General features: G+C 42.4%; 1 protein-coding gene across 1 annotated transcript in view; it reads right to left on the bottom strand.

Annotated features, from left to right (window-relative positions):
• LOC119823731 (CD2 associated protein) overlaps positions 1 to 9964 on the bottom strand; it is a 119141-nt gene extending 109177 nt beyond the window's left edge. Inside the window, 2 exon segments of the mRNA XM_042055758.1 lie at positions 3039 to 3142; positions 9856 to 9964. Of these exon segments, the coding sequence (XP_041911692.1) occupies positions 3039 to 3142; positions 9856 to 9964 (213 nt within the window).
• Between the last annotated feature and the right edge of the window lie 15987 nt (positions 9965 to 25951).

The raw sequence follows: 25951 nt of genomic DNA, 5'->3' as shown, positions 1-25951 counted from the left end.
CCAGAAGATGCTACAGAGGACAAAAACACTTGCTTCCAAGCCCAATGATTTGAATTTGATCTGCAGAATCCATACAACAGAAGGAGAGAATGGATTTCTTTTCCTTTGCTATGGCATATGTGCACACACATCAATAAATACACATAATTTGGGCCTGAAGAGATGGTTCTGCACTTAATGAACATTTACTGCTCTTGCAGAGGACACAGGCTGAATCCACAAGGGGCAGCTCAGAACAACCTGTAACATCAGTTCCAGGGGATTTTTATGCCTCTGGCATCCATTGGCACCTGTATGCACTTCATGCAGAGAGACACATATACCTACACATAATTAAAAATAAAACGAATCTTTAAATACAATCAAAAAATAGCAAAGTATCTTCTTATTCTTTTTTTTTAAAATCAAAAACATGCAAACATCAGATCAAGTAGAGTGTAGTTCTCAGATGTCTAGCTCCAAAGAAGCATCATTCACCTTGAGTTTGTTTGAGCAGCAAGAAGAAAGGAAAAATTTGTACATGCTGGTCATGGTTGTGTTGACTGGTTTTGTGTCAACTTGATACAAGCTGGAATCATCAGAGAGAGGAGACCCTCAATTGAGAAAATGCCACCATGGGATCCTACTGTAGGCAAGCCTATAGCTGCATTTTCTTAATTAGTGACTGATGAGAAGGGCCAAGCCCATTGTGGGTGGTGACCTCCCTGGGTTTAAGGCCTTAAGTTTTACAAGAATGGAGGTTGAGCAAGCTATGAGGAGCAAGCCAGTAAGAAGCAATCCTCCATGGCCTCTGCATCAGCTTCTGCTTCCAGCTTCCTGCCCTGTGTGAGTTCCTGCCTGACTTCCTTTGAGGATGAAATGTGATGTGGAAGCTGAATAAACTAGGTCCTCCCAAAGTTGCTTTGGTTAAGTACTTCATCACAACAATCATAACCCTAGCTGAAATACTGAAATTTTGACTTCTCTTGGACTCATAATCTGTGACTCCAGTTCCAGAGCACCGGGCCATGAACACAACAGATGCACAAGCTTACATGCAAGCAAGATACTCATGCACGTGAAAAATTCAAATAAAAACAACAGAAAATGATAGAGAAATGCGCATCACATAAACAAACGTTATCAATGGCATGGACATGCTGAGGCAGGTCAGTAAGGGAAAAAAGGCCTCAGGGATTCTTAGCAGGAAGCCATGAAAAGAAAGAGAAACAGTGTTCTGGGGTAAAGGTTGGAAAGCCAGGCTTGGAGGAGCCTGTCTGTCTAGAGCACTTGTCTGGCTTGTGTAAGGCTTTGGGTTCAATTCCCAGCACAGCAAAAATAACATCAAGCAGAGGTAGGAAAGGTATAGTAATATTTTATTTGTATTTTAATAACTAAAGCTTGCCTGAAGGTCAGTGCAAAGCAGACACACTAGTTAGCCATACAGGCCAGGCCGTGGTTGCACACACCTTTAATCCCAGCAGCCACACTAGTTAGCCATACTAGAGGCCGGTGGTGGTGGTGCACGCCTTTAATCATATGAGGTGGGGGGGGGGCGTTGAGACAGGACATTGCTTCTCTTTCAGTCATTGAGGTAAGAACTCTCTAGTGGCTTGGCTGCTTTGCCTTTCTGATCTTCAGGTTGAACCCAAAGAGCTGTCTCTGGGTTTTTATTAATCATGCTACAGAAAGGAAATTATGTAAGGAGGTAAACTAGGAAAGCTGAACACCTATATAAACAATCAGGGTCTTGACACAGAAATGAAATGCCACCCCCATTTTCTAGGAGACTGCTCTGTTGCAATTAGTTTGCCCTGATTCAAAGATATTTCCTTGTTAAAAGTCTAGTTTCAAGCCTCGGAGCTAGGGCATGGTGACTCTTGCCTATTAGCTCTTGGGAGGCTGAGCCTCGAGTGCTGCTGTGAGTCTGAGGATAGCCTGGGCTACACAGTGAGCTCCAGGCCACCTTGAGCTATTGGACCTCAAAACAAACAAACAAACAAACAAAGAAACAAAAAACAGACTGTGCAGGACCGTGAACACCTGTAATCCCAGGCCTAATGGGATGGGGTAGGAAGCACATGAGTTCAAGGTTAGGCAGTGAAATGGTTCAGTAGAGAAAAGTGCTTGCCCTGTATGCCCAACATCCTGAATTCAACTCCCAGAACCTACAAGGTGGAAGGAAAGAGTTCATGCCTGCAAGTTGTTCTCTGCAACTGTTCCTCCACATATACCACGGTATGTGCACATCAGCACACACATGCATGCACATGCATTCACACACACATGTATACACACACAAAAAAAACATTTACAAATTAAGAGTTTAAGGTCATCTTCAGCTACATAGAGCTTGAGAGCAGCCCGGGCTCTGTCTTAACAGCAACAACAAAACAGAAAACAAAGTGAAGATAATGTTCCATTGAGCAAGAAAGGAATTGAGGGAGAAACTTTTGATTCTGAGAAGGGAGTGGATTTTGGAATGCAGGAGGATTGTTAGCTTTTTTTTTGAAGAGCAGAAGAGATAGGGAAATACTCTGTATTTTAGGGTAGGCATTTCTTGCCACAACTTGTCTCAAAAGGAATGATTCCAAGAATTCTAACCTCAGAAAGCCATTTTAAACAGATAGCTTGGGCTGGGGACATAGATCAGTTGGTGGAGTGCTTGCCTTGAATGCATGAGATTTGGGGTTGATCCCTGGCAGCCCATAAACTGGATTTGCTGGTACATATCCATGATCTCAGCACTTTGTGTGTAGAAATCGCAAGTTCGGGAGTTCAAAGTCATCCTTGGCATCTTAGGGAGTTCAAGGCCAGCCTGGGCTACATGAGACTCTTGTCTCAAAATAGGATGATACAATTAATAAAACTAAATAAGATAAAATTCAAAATAAGCTCCTGAGCACATAGAACATTTAGGGGAGCTGCAGCACTTCCCTGCCATGCATGTACCACAGGGTCCGTCAGAGGGGTTCCCTCAGAGAACAGAGAGCTCAGAGCCCAGTCAGGGCAGGCTGGCTGCCTGTGGGGAAGTGGAGAAGACTGTGCTCTTTACTGACCTTGCTCAAACCGCCTGACACAGGAAAGTGACAGAGGTCATCAACTTTAATCACATAGCCTGACACAGGAAAGTGACAGAGGTCATCAACTTTAGTGACAAAGCCTGACGCAGGACAGTGACAGACAGAGCTCATCAACTTTAAAGACAGCCGTGAGGAAGAACTGAGAATTCTGAACTCGGAATGAATGTGAAACAACCTACATGTATATGAAGCAGTCTTGCTGACTTTCAGCAGTGGGAAGAGCAACACATTTGTCCTTTTGTTTTGTTTTGTTTTGAGACAGGGTCTCACTATGTAGTCTTGAACTCATTGTGTAGACCAAGCTGTCCTGGAACTCACATAGTTCTGCCAGTCTTTACCACCACCACCCCCAGTGCTGGGATTAAAGGTGTGAGTCATCAAGACCAGCATGAAGGGTATTTATAGGGAGGCTTTTGATCTAGAGAATTCCAATCATTAAAATTTTTTATTTATTTTAGTTTTTATTAGCATTTATCAATTATATATAATAATTGGTTTCATTCAATATTTCCCTATATATGTGTAATGTATTTTGATCACATTTACTCTCCATATCCTGTTTTTAGGAGAATAGGGCATTGATGTTTTTGTCTTATCCCTCCCTCCCTCCTTTACTATCTCCTTCAACTCACTTCTGTCCCTTCCCTCCCTCCCTCCCTCCCTCCCTCCCTCCCTCCCTCCCTCCCTTCCTTCCTTCCTTCCTTCCTTCCTTCCTTCCTTCCTTCCTTCCTTCCAAGCCAGGACCTCACTGTGTAAGTTAGGCAAGCCTCAAATTCACCCTATAATTCAGGCTGACCGCAGACTCATTGTGCATGCTTCCTAGAGTGACCTGAAACTCACCATGTAGACCCTGCTGATCTGGAACTTACCTTTAAAATCCTTTTTTGATCCCTTTCCTCTTCCCAGTCACACCTCTTGGTCTGTTTTTATGGTCACAATGTTTAATTTGGGATGCTTACAGGAGCATGGGTGAGGGGTTATTTACAAACACATAGTACATTATCAATGCCATGCCACTTGGAAAATATGCCTCCCTCTTCCAGCAACCATTAACCGCATCTGTATCCTCAGAGAGGATACAGGTCATTGTGATCCCTCCCCCACACTATGACAGAACACTGACCAGCCCAATCTTGTGCTGATGCCCATAATCCTGAGACATCAATAGTGCAATGACCATGTAATACCCAGGAGGAAGCCTTCCACAGTACTCTAACCTTCTTCTGGCTCTTACAGTCTTCCTGCTCTTCTTTCTTGATGTTTCCTGAGCTTTGGAGGGGAAGAGTTTGTGTGTGTGTGTGTGTGTGTGTGTGTGTGTGTGTGTGTGTATGAAGAATGGAGATCAGAGGACAACTTGTGGCAATCGGTTCTCTTTCCAATATATGGGTCCCTGTTGTGTAATAGTCCTTCTGTACACTGCGAAGATGTGTCATTGTGTTTGGTTTAATAAAAAGCTGAATGGCCAATAACTAGGCAGGAGAGCATAAGTAGAATTTCTGGGACAAGAAAGAATTCTGGGGAGAAGAGAAGTGGGAGACATCAAGGAGACACTGAAGAGGCCGGATATATGCCCAGAGTAGAGGCAACAGCTGTGTGTTAGAACATGAATTAATAAAAACAGATTAAGTTATAGGAGGTAGTGGGACAAGCCTAAGCAAATGGCCAAGCTTTCATAATTAATAAGAAGTCTCTCTGTAACTTTTTTGTGGTCTGGCAATCTGACCTTCAGGTTGAACCCCAATTTCTGTCTCTAGGTTTTTATTAATCATGCTTCATTTCTACTCTTGTTCAGAGTATTGTACCTATGCAGCTCATTTTAAAATGTAGTGTAAATTTCTAGTCCTTGAAAGTTATTATTACAAACAATTTAGGATAATAAAAATACAGATTAATAGTCATCTACAACCATCAAGCTTATAGTCATGTTAGGTATGTTTTCAAGGTCATACAGAAATATATTTTAGATAGGTGATCATCAAACACTTCAAAGAGCTACAGAATGTGGTGTTTAAAATTTTATAGTAACCTAAGGCTTTTCATTACAGTAAGTCACATCTGCTCCTGAGAGTACCAATCTATTTCATAAAAAGATGATGGACATTGGAGAACCTCTTACATATGGCATTTGCTTTCTTTAGGCAAAAGTTAGCCATTTAGGCAAGAAACTGCCCTTGTCTCGGCTACTGATAGTATACAGTCCAAACTAGACAAGCAGAATAAAAAGAAAAGCATTTGCCAAACTTCCCAAGACAAGGTTGGACAGTCATTCAAAATTCCTGCTTCACAGAAAAGTCTGTCAGATAGTCTAGGCCTGGAGACCAAATATGGATACCTCAATGTTGCAGAGGAAACCTGGGGTGACTGTCCAAGCAGCCAGCTGTCTCATTTCTTAGTTTTGGGAGTTGTTTACTCTGCATCTCCTATTTCCTCAAGTAATATTATATTTTTCTGGGGTCTTCAATAGAACTGAAGACTAGACAACTATAGTTGCAGTTTTCCTTAATTATGATAAAAGGTAAATGAGGTACAGAGCTTTGGACTCATGAAGAGAAAATAAATAATGGAATATTTTCTCCAAATATGCAAAATACAAATGGACTGCACATTGTATATATAATTCTTATCTGATAATTGTTCTTATTATTTATAGTTTTATTATGTTACAGTTTAAACCTTTCTTTTTATTTAAACAAAAATGGGGAAATGTTGAATATTCCTTTACACACTGTGTGAATATATGTCACTTTGATTGGATTAATACAAGCTAAATGGTCAATAGGTAGGCAGGATTTTTAGAGCAGAGAGAATTCTTGGAAGAAGAAGGGCAGAGATGCCAAGCGTTGCCAGCAGAAGCAGAAGGGGCAGCATGGGCAGTGCATAGATGAGGTAAACAGGCCTCGGGGCAGAATATAGATTAATAGAAATGGATTAATTTAAGTTATAAAAGCTAGTTAGTAACAAGCCTAAGTTATGGGATGAGTTTTTATAATTAATAAGAAGTCTCCACGTAGATCACCAAGTCCAGTTGGAATGGGACTGATGGAACATGCGACCAAACCCGACGCTCTGAATGTGGCTGACGGTGGAGGCTGACTGAGAAGCCAAGGACAATGGCAATGGGCTTGGACTCTACGGCATGGACAGGCTCTGTGTGAGCCTTGTCAGTTTGGTTGCTCACCTTCCTGGACCTGGGGGAGTTGGGAGGACTTTGGACTTAACATAGTGTAGGGAACCCTGATGGCTCTTTGGCCTGGAGAGGGAAGGAGTGGGAGTATGGGTGGAGGGGAGGGGAGGGAAGGAAGAGGAGGAGGGGAGGAGATAGAAATTTTTAATAAAAAATGAGGAAAAAACAAACAAAAACAAACAACAAAAAAAGAAGTCTCCACGTGCTTATTTGGGAGCTAGTTGGCAGGAGAGAAAAAGCTACCTACAGGTCCCCAGGACTGAGCTCAGGATTGATTCTGGCTTGACAGGAGGTGCCTTTACCTGCTATAATGACCATTTTCGGTTGTCAGCCAGGCTACATATGAAATTAACTAAAATCCAAATTACTACATACACTTGTGAGGGATTTTTTTTCTTAATTAAATCATTTGAAGTAGGAAGACCCACTTCTTTTTTGTTTTGTTTTGTTTTCCAGGAACTAGCTCTTGTAGACTAGGCTGGCCTTGAACTCACAGAGATTCTGCCTGCCTCTGCCTCCCGAGTGCTGGGATTCAAGGCTAGGAAGACTCACTTCTAATCCAGATCTTTGGAGGTGGGAAGATGCACTTTTAATCTGGGACATGCTTCTGCCTGTAGCCTGTATACAGAGGACATGGAAGAAAGAAGTTTGTTCTCTCTGCTTCCTTGCTCCCACCCTCACTAGCAAGTTCCTTCCTTCACTGGTGTTAGAGCCTATGTCTTTAGGATTCCAGCATACAATAAAGACTAGCTGAGGCATCCAGCCTCAGGGACTGAACAACTACTGGATTTTTGGACCTTCTGTAGGTAGGCAGTCATTGTTGGACTATCCTGTAAGCCATCCTAATACATGAGGGGTGTGTGTGTATACACACTCATATGAGAGAGTTGTTGCTGGTTGTTTTTACTCTTAGCTCTTATTGCTCTTTGTTCTTTGTTCTTTGAGGGGCCTGCCACCTAGCTCCCAAATAATCACACAGAGACCTTTTCTTACTTAGAAACACCCAGCCTTAGCTTGACTTATTTCTCACCAGCTTTTCTTGACTTAAATTATCCCATCTACCTTTTGCCTCTGGGCTTTTTCTTTTTCTTACTTCTATATGTCTTACTTGTTACTCTTACTCCATGGCTAGTTGGGTAGCTGGGTAGCTGGGTGGCTGGGTGGCTGGCCCCTGGTCTCCTCCTTACCTTCTCTTGCTCTTTGATTTCCCCTTCAAGATTTCCCCTTCAAGATTCTCTTGCTCTAAGATTTCCCTTTCTATCTATTCTCTCTGCCTGCCTGCCCCACCTATCCTTTCTCCTGCCTTGCTATTGGCCATTCAGCTCTTTATTAGACCAATCAGATGTTTTAGACTGGAAAGTAAAACAGCTTCACAGAGGCAAACAAATACAACATAAAGAAATGCAAACATCTTTGCATCATTAAACATATGTTCCACAGCATAAACAAATGAACACATCTTAAAATAACATTCTACAACAGTCATTCTCTAAATTCTTTTCCTCTAGAGAATCCTGACAAATACATCTGCTAAGCCATCTCAATAACCTGGTAGAGTGTATTTTCACAAGGATAGTGAAGTAAAATTATCAAATGATACCTCTAGAGGTTCTCTAGCAGACTTCCAATTAACCAGATCTTCACATTATCCCTTTCCTTCCATTCCCTTCCCATCGCTTTTTCCTTTTCTTTCCTTCCCTTTCCTTTCTTTTCCTTTCCTTTCTCTTCTCCTTTCTTTTTTTCTTTCCTTCTTTTCCTTTCCTTCCTCTTCTTTCTTTCTTTCTTTCTTTCTTTCTTTCTTTTCTTTTCTTTTCTTTTCTTTTCTTTTCTTTTTCTTTTGAGACAGGCTTTCTTTGTGTAACAGCCCTGACTGTCCTGGAACTTGGTTTGTAGATCAGGCTGGCCTCAAACTCACGGAGATCCACCTCTCTGCCTCCCAAGTGCTGAGATTAAAGGTACTCTACCACCACCCATTCACATTACCCATTCTTCGGTAATCTTTTCCCAGGAAGATACAAACCAATATCTACTTGCCCCAGATAGAACACCAATGAGAGATCAAAGTACAATTCCAACTAAGTCCAAATTGGTGAATCAATGAGCATTTTGGATTTACTTAGAGAGCATGGGTGAGTGATTACTCACAGGAGCACGGGTAGCTGCATCACTGGGAAGTCTCAGCCTGCCATGGATAGCGCGTCTCCACACTGCACAGGTGAAGTCGGCTAACTTTCCACACTCTTAATCACCTTGTGAGACTATGGACAGCTGAGGCAGAATTAAATACACATAGCAGGGAGGCACAGCGTGGGGGAGCAGCTGGAATCTCAGGGGAGTCCTAGGACCCTCCCCACCCCTTCTTCTGTGAAGGGTTGTCAACAGTCTTGAGCATGAAGGTTTCTTGTAAGTAGTCACAGCTGCTCCGATGAAGATAATGGGTTCTTATGCTCAGTCTAGTGTTCTGCTGCACTGGTGGGTTTGCACAAAGGTATCCTGACAGATGCCTATGGGTACCACTATGCACCTCTCTCATAGCTGATTCCTTCTCTCTTCTTTTTAATCACCACACAAACGATATTTGAGCAGCTCAATTATACTATATAACTCCCCTCCCTTCCCTTCTCTTCCCTTCTCTTCCCTTCCTTTCTGCTCCCTTCTTGCCTCCCTCCCTCCATTCCTGCCTCTCTCTTTCCCCCTCTCTCTCCCTTATTTTTTTGTTTGCATGCACTCATGCATGTGCATATGAGTGTGTATTTTGAGACAGAAGCTAGTTCTGTGGTTCCAGCTGGCTTGGAACTCACTATGTAGCCCAAACTGGCCTCGGATCTATACTGACCATCCTGTCTGAGTGCTGGGATCACAGGTTATTCAGCCTCCGTCGATACTAACAATTGGTACTATCAGTAATTTGAAAAGTATTTTATTTTATATTTTGAACATAGTTTTTATATCCCAGCCCTCTCATCTTCCTGAATTTATCTCCCAAGTCCTGGAATCAGCACACACCACCATGCCTGGCTAAGGCAGTGCGGGAGAATCAGGCCAAGGCTTTGTACATACCACATCCCCAAGCCGTTAAAGACTGGTATCCAGTCATGGTCAATTTCACAAATGGCTAAATAGATTGAATACCTCTTTATATGCTAATTTGCCATGTCTCCATCTTTTGGGAGGTAAATGACAACCATTCTTTTTAAAAACATACTTTCACAAACATGCTCTGTACCTTCTCCTTCCAAACCTCTAGTGAAGCAGAGGTTAATCTTTGCTTTTATCTCACAGGCTCTTGAGGATCAGTTCATTTTTTTAAATAATTTTACCTGGTATTCCTTGGGAATGCTCTTGGGAGTTCTTTCTCATTTTTCCTTAATAAATCTGTTCTCTGTGTTCAACAATTATCTCTGTTATTCAAATTGTATAATTTACCTATTTTCACACCCATTGATTCTGCATTTTATTATAGCTGACATCTCTTGGCAGCTGATGAGTTCGGCTCAGTTTTTTTTTTTTATTTTCATTTCTAAGGCTTCCATTTGTTTCTTCCTTCTCTCTTTCTTTGCAGAGTCTCCCTAGTTTTCCTTTCTTTCTTCTTCCTCTCCCTCTCCTTACCTTTCTGGAGGTAAGGTTTCACATCCCTGAGGCTGTCCCTTAAATGGCTGTGTAACTGTGGATGGCCTTGAGTTCCTGATCCTCCCCTCCACCTAACAAGTCCAGTCATTGCAGGTGTGCCCTCCCACACACGATGCAGGTGATCTCCCCTAGGCCTTCATGCTTCCCAGCTCAGCTACATTCCCTGCCTCCTCCTCGTTTTCTATTTGACTGAGAAAGCATGTTTGCTATTGCTTGTTGGGAGCATTTTACAATGGTTACATTAAAGTCTTTATGAGTTGATACTTTTAAATTTTATTTTATTTAAATTTTTATTGGTATATGGTGGTTTTACGAGAAATGTCCTTCTGGGCTCACATAGTTCAGCATTTGGTCTCCATTTGTGATGCTGTTTAGGAGGGGCCTCGAACCTTTGGGAGGTAGAACAACCTTGCATTACAGGGGCCAGGCTTGAGGATTCACAGCCTCACTTGTACTCCCAGTATGCCCTCAGCTCCCTGCTCTGGTCACCTGCTTCCCCGACCATTAGGGACTCTGCCTCTGGAAACTTAAACCAAAACAAACTCTTTCTTCTCCCATAAGTCACATATGATAGCAACAGAAAGTAACAAATATACAAGCATATATTTTGAGTATATATATATATATATATATATATATATATATATGAGTCCCTCATACCCTTTACCCACCCTTTTCCTCTCTCCTTCCATTTTCTTAGTTTCTCTAGACATTGTCATTTTTGCTTCTCTCTCTCTCCTCTTTCTCTCTCTCTCTCTCTCTCTCTCTCTTACACACACACACACACATACACACATTCTAAGAACCACAAATGAAGAACACACACATTATCAGATAATTCTAACATCTATATCATCTTGGTAGCTGTTGCTTGTCATTTCCAATTCAAGTTGAAATTTTAATGATTCTTTGACACCGAGTAATTCTGGGCTATATTCTACATATTCCCAATATTGTGCAATAAGATGCTCTCATTTAAATTCTATATAAGTAAGCTGGTCATGGTGAAAATCCTAGCACTAGGGAAGTATAGGCAGGAGAATCAGAAGTTCAGATTTAGTTTTGGCTACATACCAATTTCCAGGCCAACCTGAGATTCATAAGACCCTGTCTCACAAGTACATAAAATCCTACAGTGGGGAGTGTGGAGATGACTCAGAGGTTAAGAGTGTGTCTTAGTCAGGCTTTCTATTGCTATGAAGAGATACCATGACCACGCCAACTCTAATAAAGGAAACATTTAGTTGGGTCTATCTTACAATTCAGAGGTTTAGTTCATTATCATCATGGTGGGACATGGCTGCATGCAGGCAGACACGGTGCTGAAGAAGGAGCTGAAAGTTCTACATCTTGATCTGCAGGCAACAGGAAGCAAACTATCTGGTACCACTGAGTGCAGATTGAGCATAGGAGACCGCAAAGCCTGCTGTATGCACACACAGTGACACACTTTCTTCAACAAGGCCACACCTACTCTAACAAAGTCATACCGCCTAATAGTGTCCACTCCCTTTGGGGGCCATTTCTTTCAAATACCACAGAGTGCTTGCTTGCAGAGGTTCAGTTCCCAGAACCCAGGTTGGATGGCTCACAACTGCCTGCAATTCCAACTTCAGGGAATCTGATGACTTTTCCCAGCCTCCAAGGACATCCTACACACATGTGGCATATACACATAGACACACAGAAACATAAAATCATTTTTTAAATCCCTAGACTGTATTGCTGGATGGCCTGGCTAGAATTTGTAATATAGACCATGCTGACCTCAGGCAGAGACTTGTCTGCCTATGCCTCTCAATGCCAAGTGCTATAATTAAAGGCATGTGCCAACACCCTCATCAAATATTGCTATTTCTGTCTTAGCAGGCAACCAGTCTGGTTAGGTCCCATGCTGGTTAAGTTTTGCGAATGTGACATAAGCTATACTCGTCTAAGGGGAGGAAACCTCCATTGAGAAAATGCCACCATCAGATTAGCCCGTAGGTAAGTCTGTAGTGCATTTTTTTAAAATTTTCTTTTGTTTTTGTTGCAACAGGGTCTTGACTGTGTGGCCCTGGATGGCTGGGAATTTAATTTGTAGACTGGTCTGGACTTGAACTCACAGAAATCCCTTTGGTTCTGCTTCCTAAGTGCTAGGGTTAAAGGTATGTGCCACCATGCCCAGTATGTCAGACATTTTATTGATTAATGACTGATGTTGAAGACTGTGGGAGGTGGCACCCCTGGGCAGGCGGCTCTGGGCAGCATTAGAAGGCAAAATGAGCAAGCTGGGGAAGGTGGTGTCACAGCAAACAGCATTCCTCCATGGCTTGTCTTGATTCCTGCCTTGGCTTCACTCAATGAGCTGTGCCCTGGGATTTGTAAGCCAAGGAACACTTCTCTGCCCAAGTTGATTTCCATCCTGGTCTTTACCACGACAATAGACAGCAAACTAAGGTAGATCCAGTTAGTGATTTTCACCATGGATTCAGTGCTATCCTCCAATAGCAAGTCAGTTCTCGAAGGCTCTGTGATGTTGTTAGACCTGTCCTGTGTATATTACACAGTGGCTAGCCTGATACTGGGGCAGCTGGTGCCACTGGTAAGTTCTCAAAGTCGTCTCACGTCATTTTCCGGGAGCATGCCACAGCCTGTGTGCTCACCTCTCATCCACTAAAGAGCAGCTGGATTGTTTCCAATTTATGGCTATTATAAATAGAACTGCTAGCAACAGCTTTTGATAGGGCAAGGTCCACGCATACGTAAGCATTAAAGTAAACCCAGCATTTATAAATAACTTTTTTTTTTGTTTTTGAGACAGGTGTTCTCTGTATGGCTCTGGCTGTCCTATAACTCACCCTGTAGACCAGGCTGACCTCACAGAGATCTGTCTGCCTCTGCCTCCTGAGTGCTGGTATTAAAGGTGTGTGCCACCATCGCCTAGCTATAAATAACATTTTTGTACAGGCTATCAATATACAGTCCAAGCTTGCCTTGAATTCATGCTCCTTCTGTGCCACCCTCTTTATTACTGAGATCATGGGCACATACCACCTCATCTGGATTTCACTAATTATTTTATAGAATCACTTTTTAAAGCCCTTCTTTTTCCTAGACTTCCTGGTACCCCCAGATTTTTTTTTTTTTTTGGTATTTTTTCAAGACAGGGTTTCTCTGTAGCTTTGGTGCCTGTCCTGGAACTAGCTCTTGTAGACCAGGCTGGCCTCGACCCCCAGATTTCTTGAACTCTTCTCTTTTTATTAAATTATGTATACATAGTATTTATTTATTATATATTATATAATGTCTGTATATACATATGTGTTTTGTGAACATGAGTGTAGTACTCGAGGAATGCAGAAGAGAGCATCAGTTCCTCTGGAGCTCCTGTTACAAGCAGCTCTGCCCAATCTGAGTACTGGGAACTGAACTCACATCTTCTGTAAGAGTAGTACATACCCTAACCACTGAGCTATGCCTTCAGCCCCTTTCATCTTTAAAAAAAACTTTTGCTTTTATTTATGTTTATATTTATTGTTTGTTTGTTTATGTGTGCATATCTGCATATCTGTGAGCATGAATTTGCCTCTTTGTGGGAGGAATCAGTTTTCTCCTCCCAACGTGTGAGTTTCTGGGAGAGAACTCAGATGGTCAGGCTTGGCAGCAAGCACCTTTATCCGTTGAGCCATGGCTCTGGCCCAATTCCCATCATTTTTTTTATTGACCTAAAATATTTGGTGTTTTATCAACTTGACAGAAGTTAGAGCTATCTGGGAAGAAGGACCCTCAATTGAGAAAATGCCTTCATCACATTGAAGTTTGTGGGGCATTTCTTGATTGGTGTGGAAGGGCTTAGCCCATTGTGGGTGGTACCATCTCTGGGCAGGCGGTCCCAGGGTGTACAAGAAAGCCAAAAGAGCTACCCAAAAGGAACAAATCTGTAAACAGCATTCTTGTTTGGCTTCTGCTTCAGTTCCTGCATCCAGGTTCTTGCTCTGCTTGAGTTCTCGCCCTGATTTCACTCAGTGATAGACTGTGATTGGGAGATACAAGCCAAGTAAATCCTTTCTTCCCCCAAGTTGCTTTTGGTTATGACCTTCGTTACAGCAACAGAACAGCTGACTAGGGCGGGGCTCTATTTATGCTGCAGAACTACAAGCTTCTACAGGTGTGTCCACCTTCAGGGCTAAGTCTTCTGATAACCGGAGAAAGGACATCTTAAACCAATAAGATTGAGATTTCATGGGCCGGCAGTACTTCTGATTCCAGGCTTACCCCTTTACTTACCACCTTGTCATTATCCACTTTTTAAATAGGTGCTCCAGGAATTCTGTAGGAATTCTAGAGCTGCATTTAGTGGTAAAGACATGGGGAGTGTCCTCACCGGTATCTGAGCATCACACAAACTAATATGAACAAAACACAGGACTGAGAGGGAGCTGAGGTTACATAATGTATGTGGGCATGGTAGTGGCCACCTTTAACCCCAGCACTTGGGAGACAGAGGCAGGTGGCTCTGCAGAGTGAGACCCTGTCTTTAAAACAAAAACTGTGGAAGTGTACATACACTTTGGTAGGTGTGGTAGGATCCTTGGAAGTGAGTTGCTACATCAAGAAGAAAAGCCAGCATGGCGATTGGTGTCTGTACTCCCTGAACACAGGATGCTGAGGCAATTGTTAAGTTTGAGGCCCACCTGTGATACACACTAAGTTCTGAGACATTCAGGGCAACAGAGTAAGATTTTTGTCTCAAAATAACAAGTATGTCAAATCTGTAAACAACAGCAAAAAAAAAATAATTAGACAAAAGACACTAAAATCTAGCCGATGCTGCACCTGCTTCATGACCTTTCATGTTTTTTGTTGCATTTGTTCATTAGTGTATTGTGTATTTGTAGTGTTTGGTGGTCAGAGGACCTCTTGTGAGAGTCAGTTCACTTCTTCCACCATGTGGGTCCTGGAGATCTAACTCAGTGGTTAATCTTGGTGACAAGCACTTTGACCCACTAAGCCATCTTGCTAGCCCTTTGTTAAGATGCTGATGGTCACAAGCATTACACAGCGAGAGTACAGTTGGCGAAATCACTAGGCTACCTCCAATTTGCAAAGTTTTGCCAACCTGTCTTTCTTATGAAGCCATGGTGTCCCTCTCTTTCCTTAGTGGGATTCATCCCCAAATACCTCAGCAGTGTATTATTAACTATCAGCCATAACTCTCGCATGTACTGTTATGCTGGATGACTTTTCAGTTGACCGTATAATTTTGATATATAGAACATATACTGGGTGCCTTGAGTTCTGGAAAAGACCCCAGAAAGAGGAAATGCTTCTCACTCAGGCGTCAGCGGGAACAAAGCCGCATCTTGGGAAGCTGGAAATGCCAGACTCCAGATTTTATACTGCCACACTTTCCCCTTTGATCTAGCCACCTTAGATGTTATCTCTAGGGCTAAGAGAGTCCATTCCCTCTGTTTCAGCTAGCAAGTCTCTGATACAAGCGCTAACTAATCACACAAGTGTAGTCAACACACAAACTTTTTTTCTTGTTCTTAGAATTCTGTACTGACTTAAAGCCCCATGCAAATCCTCCAGGTATCTACAAGGGAGCTTCACAGCCACGCCCCCTCTGAGGCAGTAGAAAGACAACTGGTGCCCACTTTATACATGTGCTAACCTTAAGAAATGCTTGCTTGGTATCATTGCTATTCACCAGAGAATTGTTAGCTGTGTCTGTGTGGGTATATAAACTGAAAACCTTGTGGGATGAGAAGAACAGTGAGGGACATCAAAAGAGGAACACGACGAGGAACATCGAGAGGGGAACATCAGGAGAGCATTAGAGAGCATGGAAAGAATAAATGGAACATGATAAAAAAGACACGTGAATTAATTTATTTACCCTCAGATATCTTTAGCCAGTTTTTGCCTGCTATAGTGGTCCTTCTGAACCCTGAGAAGCTTAAGGGGGTTAACTCCCCAACATAAACCGCAATATTAAATATCTTTAATAAACTCCTATGAAGCTTCATACTTCAAGACGAGTCTTGAAACTGCTTACAGTGTTGAAATCAAGACTCTGATTTTACTGAATCAAGGTCTTTAAAAGATCAAGGGAGTTCCTCAGATTGCTACAGACGACAGAGTAGCTGTGTGTCTCAGGACCTGGCTGTGTCAACAGACTTTGATGAAGGCTCCTCAAATGATTCACATCTCTGAGTGCGCAGCTGAGCAGGAACTGACCCAGAGTTTAAGCTAGTAAAGATAATACATGTGGACTGAACACAGACGTGCCCAGTTTCTATTCTACACCGAGTTATCCATTGGAAGGTGCCAGCTAGCACCTTGTCTTTGGTCACCCACTAAACATCTGCCAACTCGAAGGAATCTGCTTTTAAGAAGAGCAGCCTCAGAGTCCTTGGTACAGAATGTCTAGGCAACGAATGGTTTATGTTTCAGATGTTTAAATGTTAATACGTTTCACGTGTAGGTGAACTTAAAATATATTCATTTGGTTATTTATTTGGTGTTGTTGGAAGTGAGACCCAGGATGTCTTAGTTTCATGCCTGTTATGTGATACAGTACACCAGAAAAAGCAAAGTAGCTTAGGGGAGAAAGGTTTGTTTCAGTTCATTGGTTCAGGTTAAAGTCCATCAAAGCAGAGACATCAAGGTGACAGGCTCCTAAAACAGTCACATCCCATTCATAGTCGAGGGCAGAGAGAAACCAATGTTCACACCCATAGTCGAGGGCAGAGAGAAGCCAATGTTCACATCCACAGTCGAGGACAGAGAGAAGCCAATGTTCACACACATAGTCAAGGGCAGAGAGAAGCCAATGTTCACATCCATAGTCGAGGGTAGAGAAAAGCCAGTGTTCACATCTAGTCAATGGCAGAGAGAAACTAATGTTCACACCCACAGTCAAGGGCAGAGAGAAGCCAATGTTCACATCCATAGTCGAGGACAGAGAGAAGCCAATGTTCACACACATAGTCGAGGGCAGAGAGAAGGCAATGTTCACATCCGTAGTCGAGGGCAGAGAGAAACCAATGTGTACATGATTACTAACCAGCTCACTTTTTTCGGTTCTCATATAGCCAGTCAAGGGAATGCTGCCACCAACAGTTGTCTGGGTCTTCCCACATCAAATAATGTAGTCAAAACTATGTCCCCCACATGTGGGCACAGGTCAACCTGATCAAGACACTTGAGGTTCTCCTTCCGGGTGACTCTAGATTGGGTCAAGTTGACAACTGAAACTAACCATCATACAGGGCCTCAGACAGGTTAGGTACTTAATTTATGACTGAGATAGACATATTAACCATTTTCTTATTTATTCTCTAACATATGTGTGTATCTTAAAAATGATCACACACTAATTTGTTTTGGGGGTTGATCTATTCCTGGGTGGATGTTGTGAACTCACTGTGTCAAAATTATTTGTGTCTTTCTACAATGTCAGAATTTATTGGATAAAATAAATTCACAATATAAGCTTCTGTTAGTGATTTTTTCCAGGTAGTCCCACTTCTCTTGATAGCCCTGACAGAGCCAAACATGGGTCCTTTCATTTTGACCATTTTATTTGTTTGAAATAAAATGATATAACCTAGGCTAGCTTCTAACTCTTTACGTAGCTCCAGGATGATCTTGAACTCTAGATCTTTTTGTCTCTACTTTCCAAGGGCTTGGATTACATGTGTATGCCACTATGCTCAATATATATGGTGTTATTGATTGAACCCAAGGTTTCATGCACAGTAGGCAAGCACTCTACCAGCTGATCTACATCCCCAGTCCCTTTTCTTCCAGTCTTAATAACTAACATAACTAATATCAACTCTTTACATATTACATACCACCCAGTTAATTTAATTATTTAATTTTCTTTGTGTGTCTATCGTGTGTGTGTGTGTGTGTGTAGGTCACAGAATGGTTATTAAGGAGTTAAAGAGGCTAGAGCAGAGCATGAATGCTTTCAGAGGCTGGAGAAGCAGGGAAGCTAATCAAGATGGGAAGAGAGTCCTTGGCTGGAGATCAGCTAGAGATGCTGTCTGGTCATGGGTTTCAGTGGCACTGCATCATTGATCCAGCTGCAGAGGTGAGGGGTGGGACTATGAAGCCCAAACCAGATCTAGGTGACTGACTAGATAGATGATGGATGACTAGATGACAGGTCCAATGGGTGAAGCAGAAGAATGACAGACAACAATTTGAGTAGGTTATGCCAATAGCAATGACCAAGCCAAGCTTGGTAATTCTCTGCCTGTTGGTCCCTTGACACACATATTGAGTTGTCAAATGACAGGGTGGTGGGGGGCCTACTCATCACAGTATTAGGTATCCACCTCTTTATGGGGTCTAAGTAAGAACCTTTCCCTCAGTCTGGTGTATCTGGAATTCTGGAGTCTGTTTTTCTGATACAATTTTAATACTCCCATGTACTCCCAGGTACAATTCACCCTGATAAATATATTGGGTGGCACCCTTTCTTCTTCCAGGAATGATTCATTTATAAGTCTGTGTTGTGTAGATGTTAGTCAAATGGGGCCATTCACATGTCCACCAGGGTGCAGAGTCATTCACCTCAAAATGGAGTACAAAAATACTGCTTATAAAATGGAGTCTCTTACAGATGCAGAAAAGCCATATTTGCCAGAGATGACAACGATCTTGCACATGTGAACTCAGAGCAACTTGGGTCATATGCACAAGACCTGTATAAGATCAAGGCAGACAAAATCCCAGTATGTGTGAGGAAGGAGCTCATGCTCGAGGATCCATTCACTGTTGATGGCTCCTGTGGCAAGTGAGAGTTGGGTTTCTTTAGGAACATGGACACTAATAGACAGCCCATATTCCAGAAGATGGATCCACACCCATATAACATCAGGCAGCGCTAGTAGACTTGGGATCTGGAGAAATAGAGAGGGAGGGAGGGAAGAAGGAAGGGAGGAGGGAGGGAGGGAGGGGGGAAGGAGGGAGGGAGGGAGGGGGGAAGGAGGGAGGGAGGGAGGGAGGAAGAGAGGGAGGGAGGGAGGGAGGGAGGGAGAGAGGGAGGGAGGGAGGGAGGGAGGGAGGGAGAGAGGGAGGGAGAGAGGGAGGGAGGGAGAGAGAGAGAGAGAACATAATGTTGGGAGTAAAAAGGGAGAAGATCGAGGAGGAATTAGGTGGGAATAGGGGATGGATTCATCAAAACACATTATATGAATGTATGAAATTTTTAAATAGTAAAAAAAAAATGTTCCTCAGAGCAAGGCACAGGCTCAAAAAGGCAGTTTTGTACAATATGGGGTAAGTCAGGACAGGGCACAGCCTGGTTCCAACAGTAGATGAGGATTTTTATGCAGTGTTTGAGTTTATGAAGTGATCCAAAAGAGAGAAATTGAGACAGGGAAATAGGACTCTATTTCAATAGATAAAATGAAGATTTTGCTTTGTGTCATTGAAAAGGAAATGAAAAAAAAAGATAAAGGAGAAACTGAAAAGGGAAGGTAGGCCTGGGGTTGTAACTCAGTTGGTAGAATGCTCACCTAGCACGCATGAAGCCTTAGGTTTGATGCAGAACTACATAAACATTGCACATGTGTAATACCAGCATGTGGAAAGCTGAGATGGGACACTCAGTATTTCAAGGACAGGGCCAGCAAGGCAGCTCAGCCAATGACGTACTTGCCACCAAATCTGATGACTGATGTTCTTCTCCCAGGCACCACATGGTTGAAGGAGAGAACCAGCTCATGATGTTGTCCTCTGACCTCCACATGCATGTCACAGCGATGTACATCCTCCCCTACTAAATAAACAAACATAAAATTTAAGAGGCAGGCGGATCTCTGTGAGTTCGAGACCAGCCTGATCTACAAGAGCTAGCTCCAGGTCAGGCTCTAAAGCTGCAGAGAAACCCTGTCTCGAAAAACCAAAAAAAAAAAAAAAAAAAAAAAAAAAAAAAAAAAAAAAAAAAAAAAAAAAAAAAAAAAAAAAAAAATTTAAGAAGGAGTTTGTGGAAGCTGAGTTACATCGCAAATTGGAGGTGAGCCTAGGTGAAATAAGACCCTGTTTTTGTTTATTTATTTAGTCAGGTTTTTTTGAGACAGGATTTCACTATGTAGCTCTGGCTGTCCAGGAACTTGCTAGGTAGACCAGGCTGGCCTCAAACTCGGGAATCTGCCTGCCTATGACTTCCAATTAGAGATTGAAGATGTGTGTTACTAACATGCAGGACAAGACCCCGACTTTAAAGGGGTGGGGGAGCTAACCCTGGGAGCCTGTTTGCTATGGTGAAGGATGTCAGGGACGACTGTAGATTTTAGGACTGGTGACTGAATAGTGACAGTAACATATGCCAGGAAAATTAAATGCCGAAAGCATTCAGAGGGGGCGAAAAAGTACTTCCAAAGGGACAAGAAAAAGATAAGGAGTTAGGGCTTATGTGTGTTAATTTTTTTAACATTTGTTTTTATTTGCGTGTGTGTGTGTGTGTGTGTGTGTGTGTGTGCGTGTGCGTGTGCGTGTGTGTGTGTGAACATGTATGCAGGTACCCATAGAAGTCAGAAGAGAGCATTGTATCTCCTAGAGCTGGAATTACAGGCACTTCATAGTTCTGGGCTGTTGGGAACTAAGCTTGTGTCATCTGCAAGAGCTGAGTCACCTTGCCAGCCCTCTCCAGGGTAGCTTCAGACTAGAAACACAGCAGGTACATTTTCAGAATAATAAAGAACAGCCAAACACCCGGGGACTCCTCAGAATAGGTCTGACAGGCTCACTGGTAAGGCAGGGTTCACAGGTAAGACACTTTTCCTAGGGTTGTCTTTGGATTCTCACAGTTTTGAGAAATAGTCACTGGCAAAGCCAGCTTAAGGCCAGTTTACACCTGGTGGGAAGGGTGTCCAACAATGAGGACCTTTATAGAACAGGATGGCCTTACATCAGGCAAACTTGCCTCACGGGCTGCCCTGTGGTAGCTGAGTAACAGTATTGAGAAGGATGTCCCTTAGGCTTCCATTATGAAGACACAAATGGAAAACCTACTGAATGTGCACAGTGGCTCAGACCTGGCTATCAAATGCAGAGACTTAATAGCACACAGTTTGCATTAGAAGGGTCTCGCTCTGGATTTCCCTGGGCTGCCTGGGTCTTGTGATCTCAGAGGAAGGAATTCAGATAAGACACACAAAGCTTAGTGTAGTAGACACCTAAGATTTATTACAGAGTAATGTAACACAATCAGAAGGGTGAAAGAGGGTGGTGGCCTCGGGGAACACTGGGAAAGACACATTCTCAAGAGAGGAAATGAACAACGGCTAAAGAAACCGCCCTGCCAAGCTGTTTGTTTAGGCAGCTTTCCGTTGCTTTCTAGAGTGTCTGGATCCCAAGGAGCCTTTCCTGGGGAGCATTTTCCTATCCAGCTGATTGGCAGGCCCGAGGGATGAATCCCCAAAAGGGAGGATCAACACTATGTCTTTGTTCTTTCCCAGAAACCCCTCCGCTTGATAGTAATCACAAAATGTTCCTGCAGTTCATAGCTATGTCTCCAACCAGGGCCTGAGATTAAAGCTCAAATTTTACGCTTTTGACCGAAAATCATGCAACAGAGTAGATTAAAGAATGATAAAGAGCTGGGACTGGAGAGAGGGCTCAGTGGTTAAGAGTGAGCATGGGTCTTGCCGTGTGCCTGAGTTGAGCACTCTCCGTGCACAACTGGACAGCTCAAAACTGCCTCTAACTCCAGCTCCAGGGGATCTGGCCACCAGTTCTGGGTACCTGCACTCATACACGCTCACATACACACACACACACACACACACACACACATACACACACACACACACATATACACACATGCACACATACAAGCAATATCAAAAACAAGAATATCTTTTTTTAAAAAAAAAAAAAAGAAAAGAAAAGCTGGGCACATAGGCACATAGCTTGGCTGTCATCATTCCAAACACAGAGGAAGGTGGATGTGTCTATGAGTTTCAGATCAATCTGGTCGAGGTAGGGAGTTTCAGGACAGCCAAGGCCACACAGTGAGAGCCTGAAAAAAAGAAGAAAGAAGAAAAGAAAGAATAAGAACAGAAAAGAGAAAATAAAAAAAAATAAAGAAAAAAATGATTATAAAAGTAGCCTTGTGTTACCAGGAAGAAATAGTTTTCCCTTAATCAGCCTCAACAAGTCCTGCTCCCTCCAGTTACTTCCTTTTAGTCTGGTTGAGAGCTAACCTTTCGCAGACTACGTTCAGCTCAAAGCCAGGATGACTGTAACACTTTTGCCATCCTCAGACCGGAGGCAGCGAAACAGGTCTGGCAACATTAGGGCCTCAACTGATTGCGCTAATGATCTCTAAAGCCCTTGATTTCCTAGTAGCTAGCCACCCGATGCGGGAGAGGATAATTTAGAGGAAAGAGACTGTCCTAGTTTCATTCTGTTGCTGTGACAGGTATCCTGACACGAAGCAACGCAGGTGAGAAAGGGTTTATTCGGCTTGTACCTTTCTCTCAGGTCTATCGTTTCTGGGACGTGGGTCACGTCGCGTAGATAGTCACAAGCATGGAGAGCAATCTCAGTCATGCCCATGGGCTGTCCTGAGATGAATAAGCCATCATGGAGACTCTTCCCAGGATATAAATCAGTGACTGCCCTCTGAGTGGAGCTACTTTATTTTATTTTCGATAACAGAGTTTCTTGATTTGAAGCCAGCCTGGGAAAGAATTTGGGCTCCAAGGCCAGTGGTTCTACTAACTGTGTAATTTCGTCATTTGTGCTTTTGAGGTGGATTCCAGTTACATGGTCTTTGGTGGCCTTAAATTTCCACTTCTGGCTTCAGCCTCCTCAATGTAACGGTCCTGACATCAAGGGACAGATACTAAAATGGACCCTTGTACCCCTCCCCTTGGCTATGGGACTGTTGAGACGGTGGTCCTCAAGAAACTGGAGTTTCCCTGGGGATCCCATGCTGGGTGAAGGAAGAGGCTGAAGCTGGCTGGAAGCCAGAGGATGAACCTCATCTTCCTGGAACAGATTTCATAGTCGACAATCTTTCAGATGACATTGCAAGAAAACCTACCTTGTTAGGCCTACCACACAGGTCTGACTCCAAGGACCTCAGCAACTTGAGTGACGGGGTTACAGATGCCATTATGCCTGAGTTCCTCCTCCTCCTCCTTCTCCTCCTCCTCCTCCTTCTCCTCCTCCTCCTTCTTTTGTGTTTTCTAAATATATATATATATATATATATATATATATATATATATATATATTTCTTTATTTTTTGAGATTACAATAGAACATACACACACACACAAAACTATCTATATTATACCTAAATACCTAAATACCAGCTGCTTGGCCTGTAGTTTGTATGTTACTTGTATGTGTATGTTTTTCAGGGATGACCATGTGGCACTGGCTATCCAGTCGATGTGTTTCGCTGGGGAAGCTCTCAGCATTTCTCTGTGAAGGATTGAGGCTGAAGGAGCTCCTTCCCACCGCAATCCATAGTGTTGTTCTGGTTAAGCCCATGCTTAGGCAGTCATTTTGGTGAGACCTTATGGGTGTGACTTCTGACATTCCTGAGAGACACAGTGTCACAGCAAATTCCCTGCTTCTCTGGCTCTTATCTTTTTCCACCTCCTCTTCCACAATCATCCCTGAGCCTTAGGTACAGGAGTTGTGATGTAAATACAGCAGTTGGGACTTGGCTTATCATTTGTTGCAAAGAGAATTTTCCTTGATGAGGGATGAGGCCCACACTTTTCTTGTCTTAAAGCTGAGCAAGGCAACCCCATATGAAGAATGGGATCCAAAAAGCCAACAAAAGCATCAGAGTCAGTCTCTACTCCCAGTATTAGAAGTCCTACAAGAAGACCAAGATACAAAACTGTCACAGATATTCAGAGGGCCTAGGTCAGTTCTGTTAGGCTCCATGGTTGTCAGTTCAGTCTCTGCGAGTTCCTATGAGCCAAGGTAAGTTGTGGTTTTCTTTTAAAATGATGCTTTTGACCCCTCTGACTTCCTACAGAAGATGGAAAGATTTCCCATGCTCATGGATCGGTAGGATTAACATAGTAAAGGTGGTCATCTTACCAAAAGCAATCTACAGATTCAATGCAAAACCCATTAAAATCCCAACATAATTCTTTACAGCACTTGAAAGAACAATATTCAACTTCATATGGAAAAACAAAAACCCCAAGATAGCTAAACAATTCTGTACAATAAAGAAATTCTAGAGGTATCATCCTCCCTGATCTCAAGCTCTGCTTCAGAGCTACAGTAATAAAAACCGTATGGCATTGGTATAGAAAGACAGGTGGATAAATGGAATCAAATCTAAGACCCAGATGTAAATACATACATCTATGGGCATCTGATTTTTGACAAAGAAAAATAATTATACAGTGGAAAAAAGAAAGCCTCTTCAACAGATTGTGCTGGTCTAATTGGATGTGGGCACATAAAAGAAGGCAAATAGATCCATATCTATCACCCTGCACAAGTCCAAATGAATCAAAAACCTCAATATAAATCCAGACACACTGAACCTGACAGAAGAGAAAGTGGGAAAGCCCTTGACCACACTGGCATAGGAAACAACTTCCCGGATAAAACACCGAATAGTGCAGACACTAAGATTGACAATTAAGTGGGACCTCATAAAACTGAAAAGTTTCTGTAAGGCAAAGGATACTGTCAATAGGTCAAAATGGCAGCTATAGAATAGGAAAAAATCTTCACCAACCCACATCAGGCAGAGAACTGATGTCTAATATACGTAAAGAACTCAAGAGCCTAGACATCAAAAAAACATAGAGTCCAATTTAAAAATGAGGTACAGATCTAAATAGAGAATTCTCAACAGAAAATCTCAAATGGCCGAGGAACACTTAAAGAAATGTTCAACATTCTTAGCCATCAGGGAAATGCAAATCAAAATGACTCTGAGATACCATCTTACACCTGTCAGAATGGCTAAGATAAAAAACTCTGATGACAGCTAATGCTGGAGAGGACATGGAGTAAGGGGAACACTCCTCCATTATTGGTGGGAATGCAAACTTGTACAGCTGCTTTGGAAATCAGTATGGTGGTTTCTCAGAGAGCTAGGAATCAATCTACCTCAAGACCCATCTATTCTAATCTTGGGCATATACCCAAAAAATGCTCAATCATATCCTAAGGGCACTTGCTTAACTTGTTCGTAGAAACTTTATCTGTAATAGCCAGAACATGGAAACAACCTAGACGCCCCTCAGCCTAAGAGCGGAGAAGGAAAATGTGGTATATTTACACAATGGAGTACTACACAGCTGAAAACAGTGACATGAAATTTGTAGGCATGTTGATGGAATTAGAAAATATCATTCTGAGTGAGACAATATGTAGTTTTAACCAGCCCCTAATTTATGTTTTTTATGTGAATTCTGGAGATTGAACTCTGGTCATCATGGTGGAAATCTCTTTTTCCCACAGTCATCTTGCTGATCGCAATTTTTCACAAATATATATAATTTTACACAGTGGTTTTCATTTTGACATTTTTGTGCATGTCTCAGTGTATGTTGATCATATTCACCCTCTTGCTTTCCTCTCTTGTTCTCTCCCCTTCCCATGACTGCTTCTTTTTCTTCTTCAATGATCTCTTTGGACTATGATAGGATAAACTAAAAGTATAAATAAGTATGCCCCCATATACATGTGCATATGCATGTGTATATGTTTAAATGGTCAATAATTTCAATTCAGGAAGCAATTCTAGAATAATGAGAAAATGTAAATGCATCAATTTGAATATATGTAATTATTATACTACTCAGTCATATTAACATTTTAATACATTTTAAATGAGCACACAGTGACTTAAAGGACAGTAAGTCTTCAAATGAGACAATGGAGGAAGATGTGACAAGGGCTGATTCACTGTGAAAAGTTCAGGGTGGGTTTCCAAGAGGAATAGCGAAGTGGTTGTTCTCAGTGCCAGCTACCAACATGTCAGTCCCTCACTAAAGGAATATCTCTCCCTTGTAGCTACATCTTTTATGGGTAGACCAGAGAGTCCCAAGCCTTTTTTTTTTTAAAGGTTCTTGGT

This window comes from Arvicola amphibius, chromosome 9 (assembly GCF_903992535.2).
Source record: "Arvicola amphibius chromosome 9, mArvAmp1.2, whole genome shotgun sequence".
NCBI classification, from domain to species: domain Eukaryota; kingdom Metazoa; phylum Chordata; class Mammalia; order Rodentia; family Cricetidae; genus Arvicola; species Arvicola amphibius.
The sequence above is the reverse complement of the archived record's forward strand: the minus strand, read 5'-3'. Positions and strand labels throughout refer to the sequence as shown.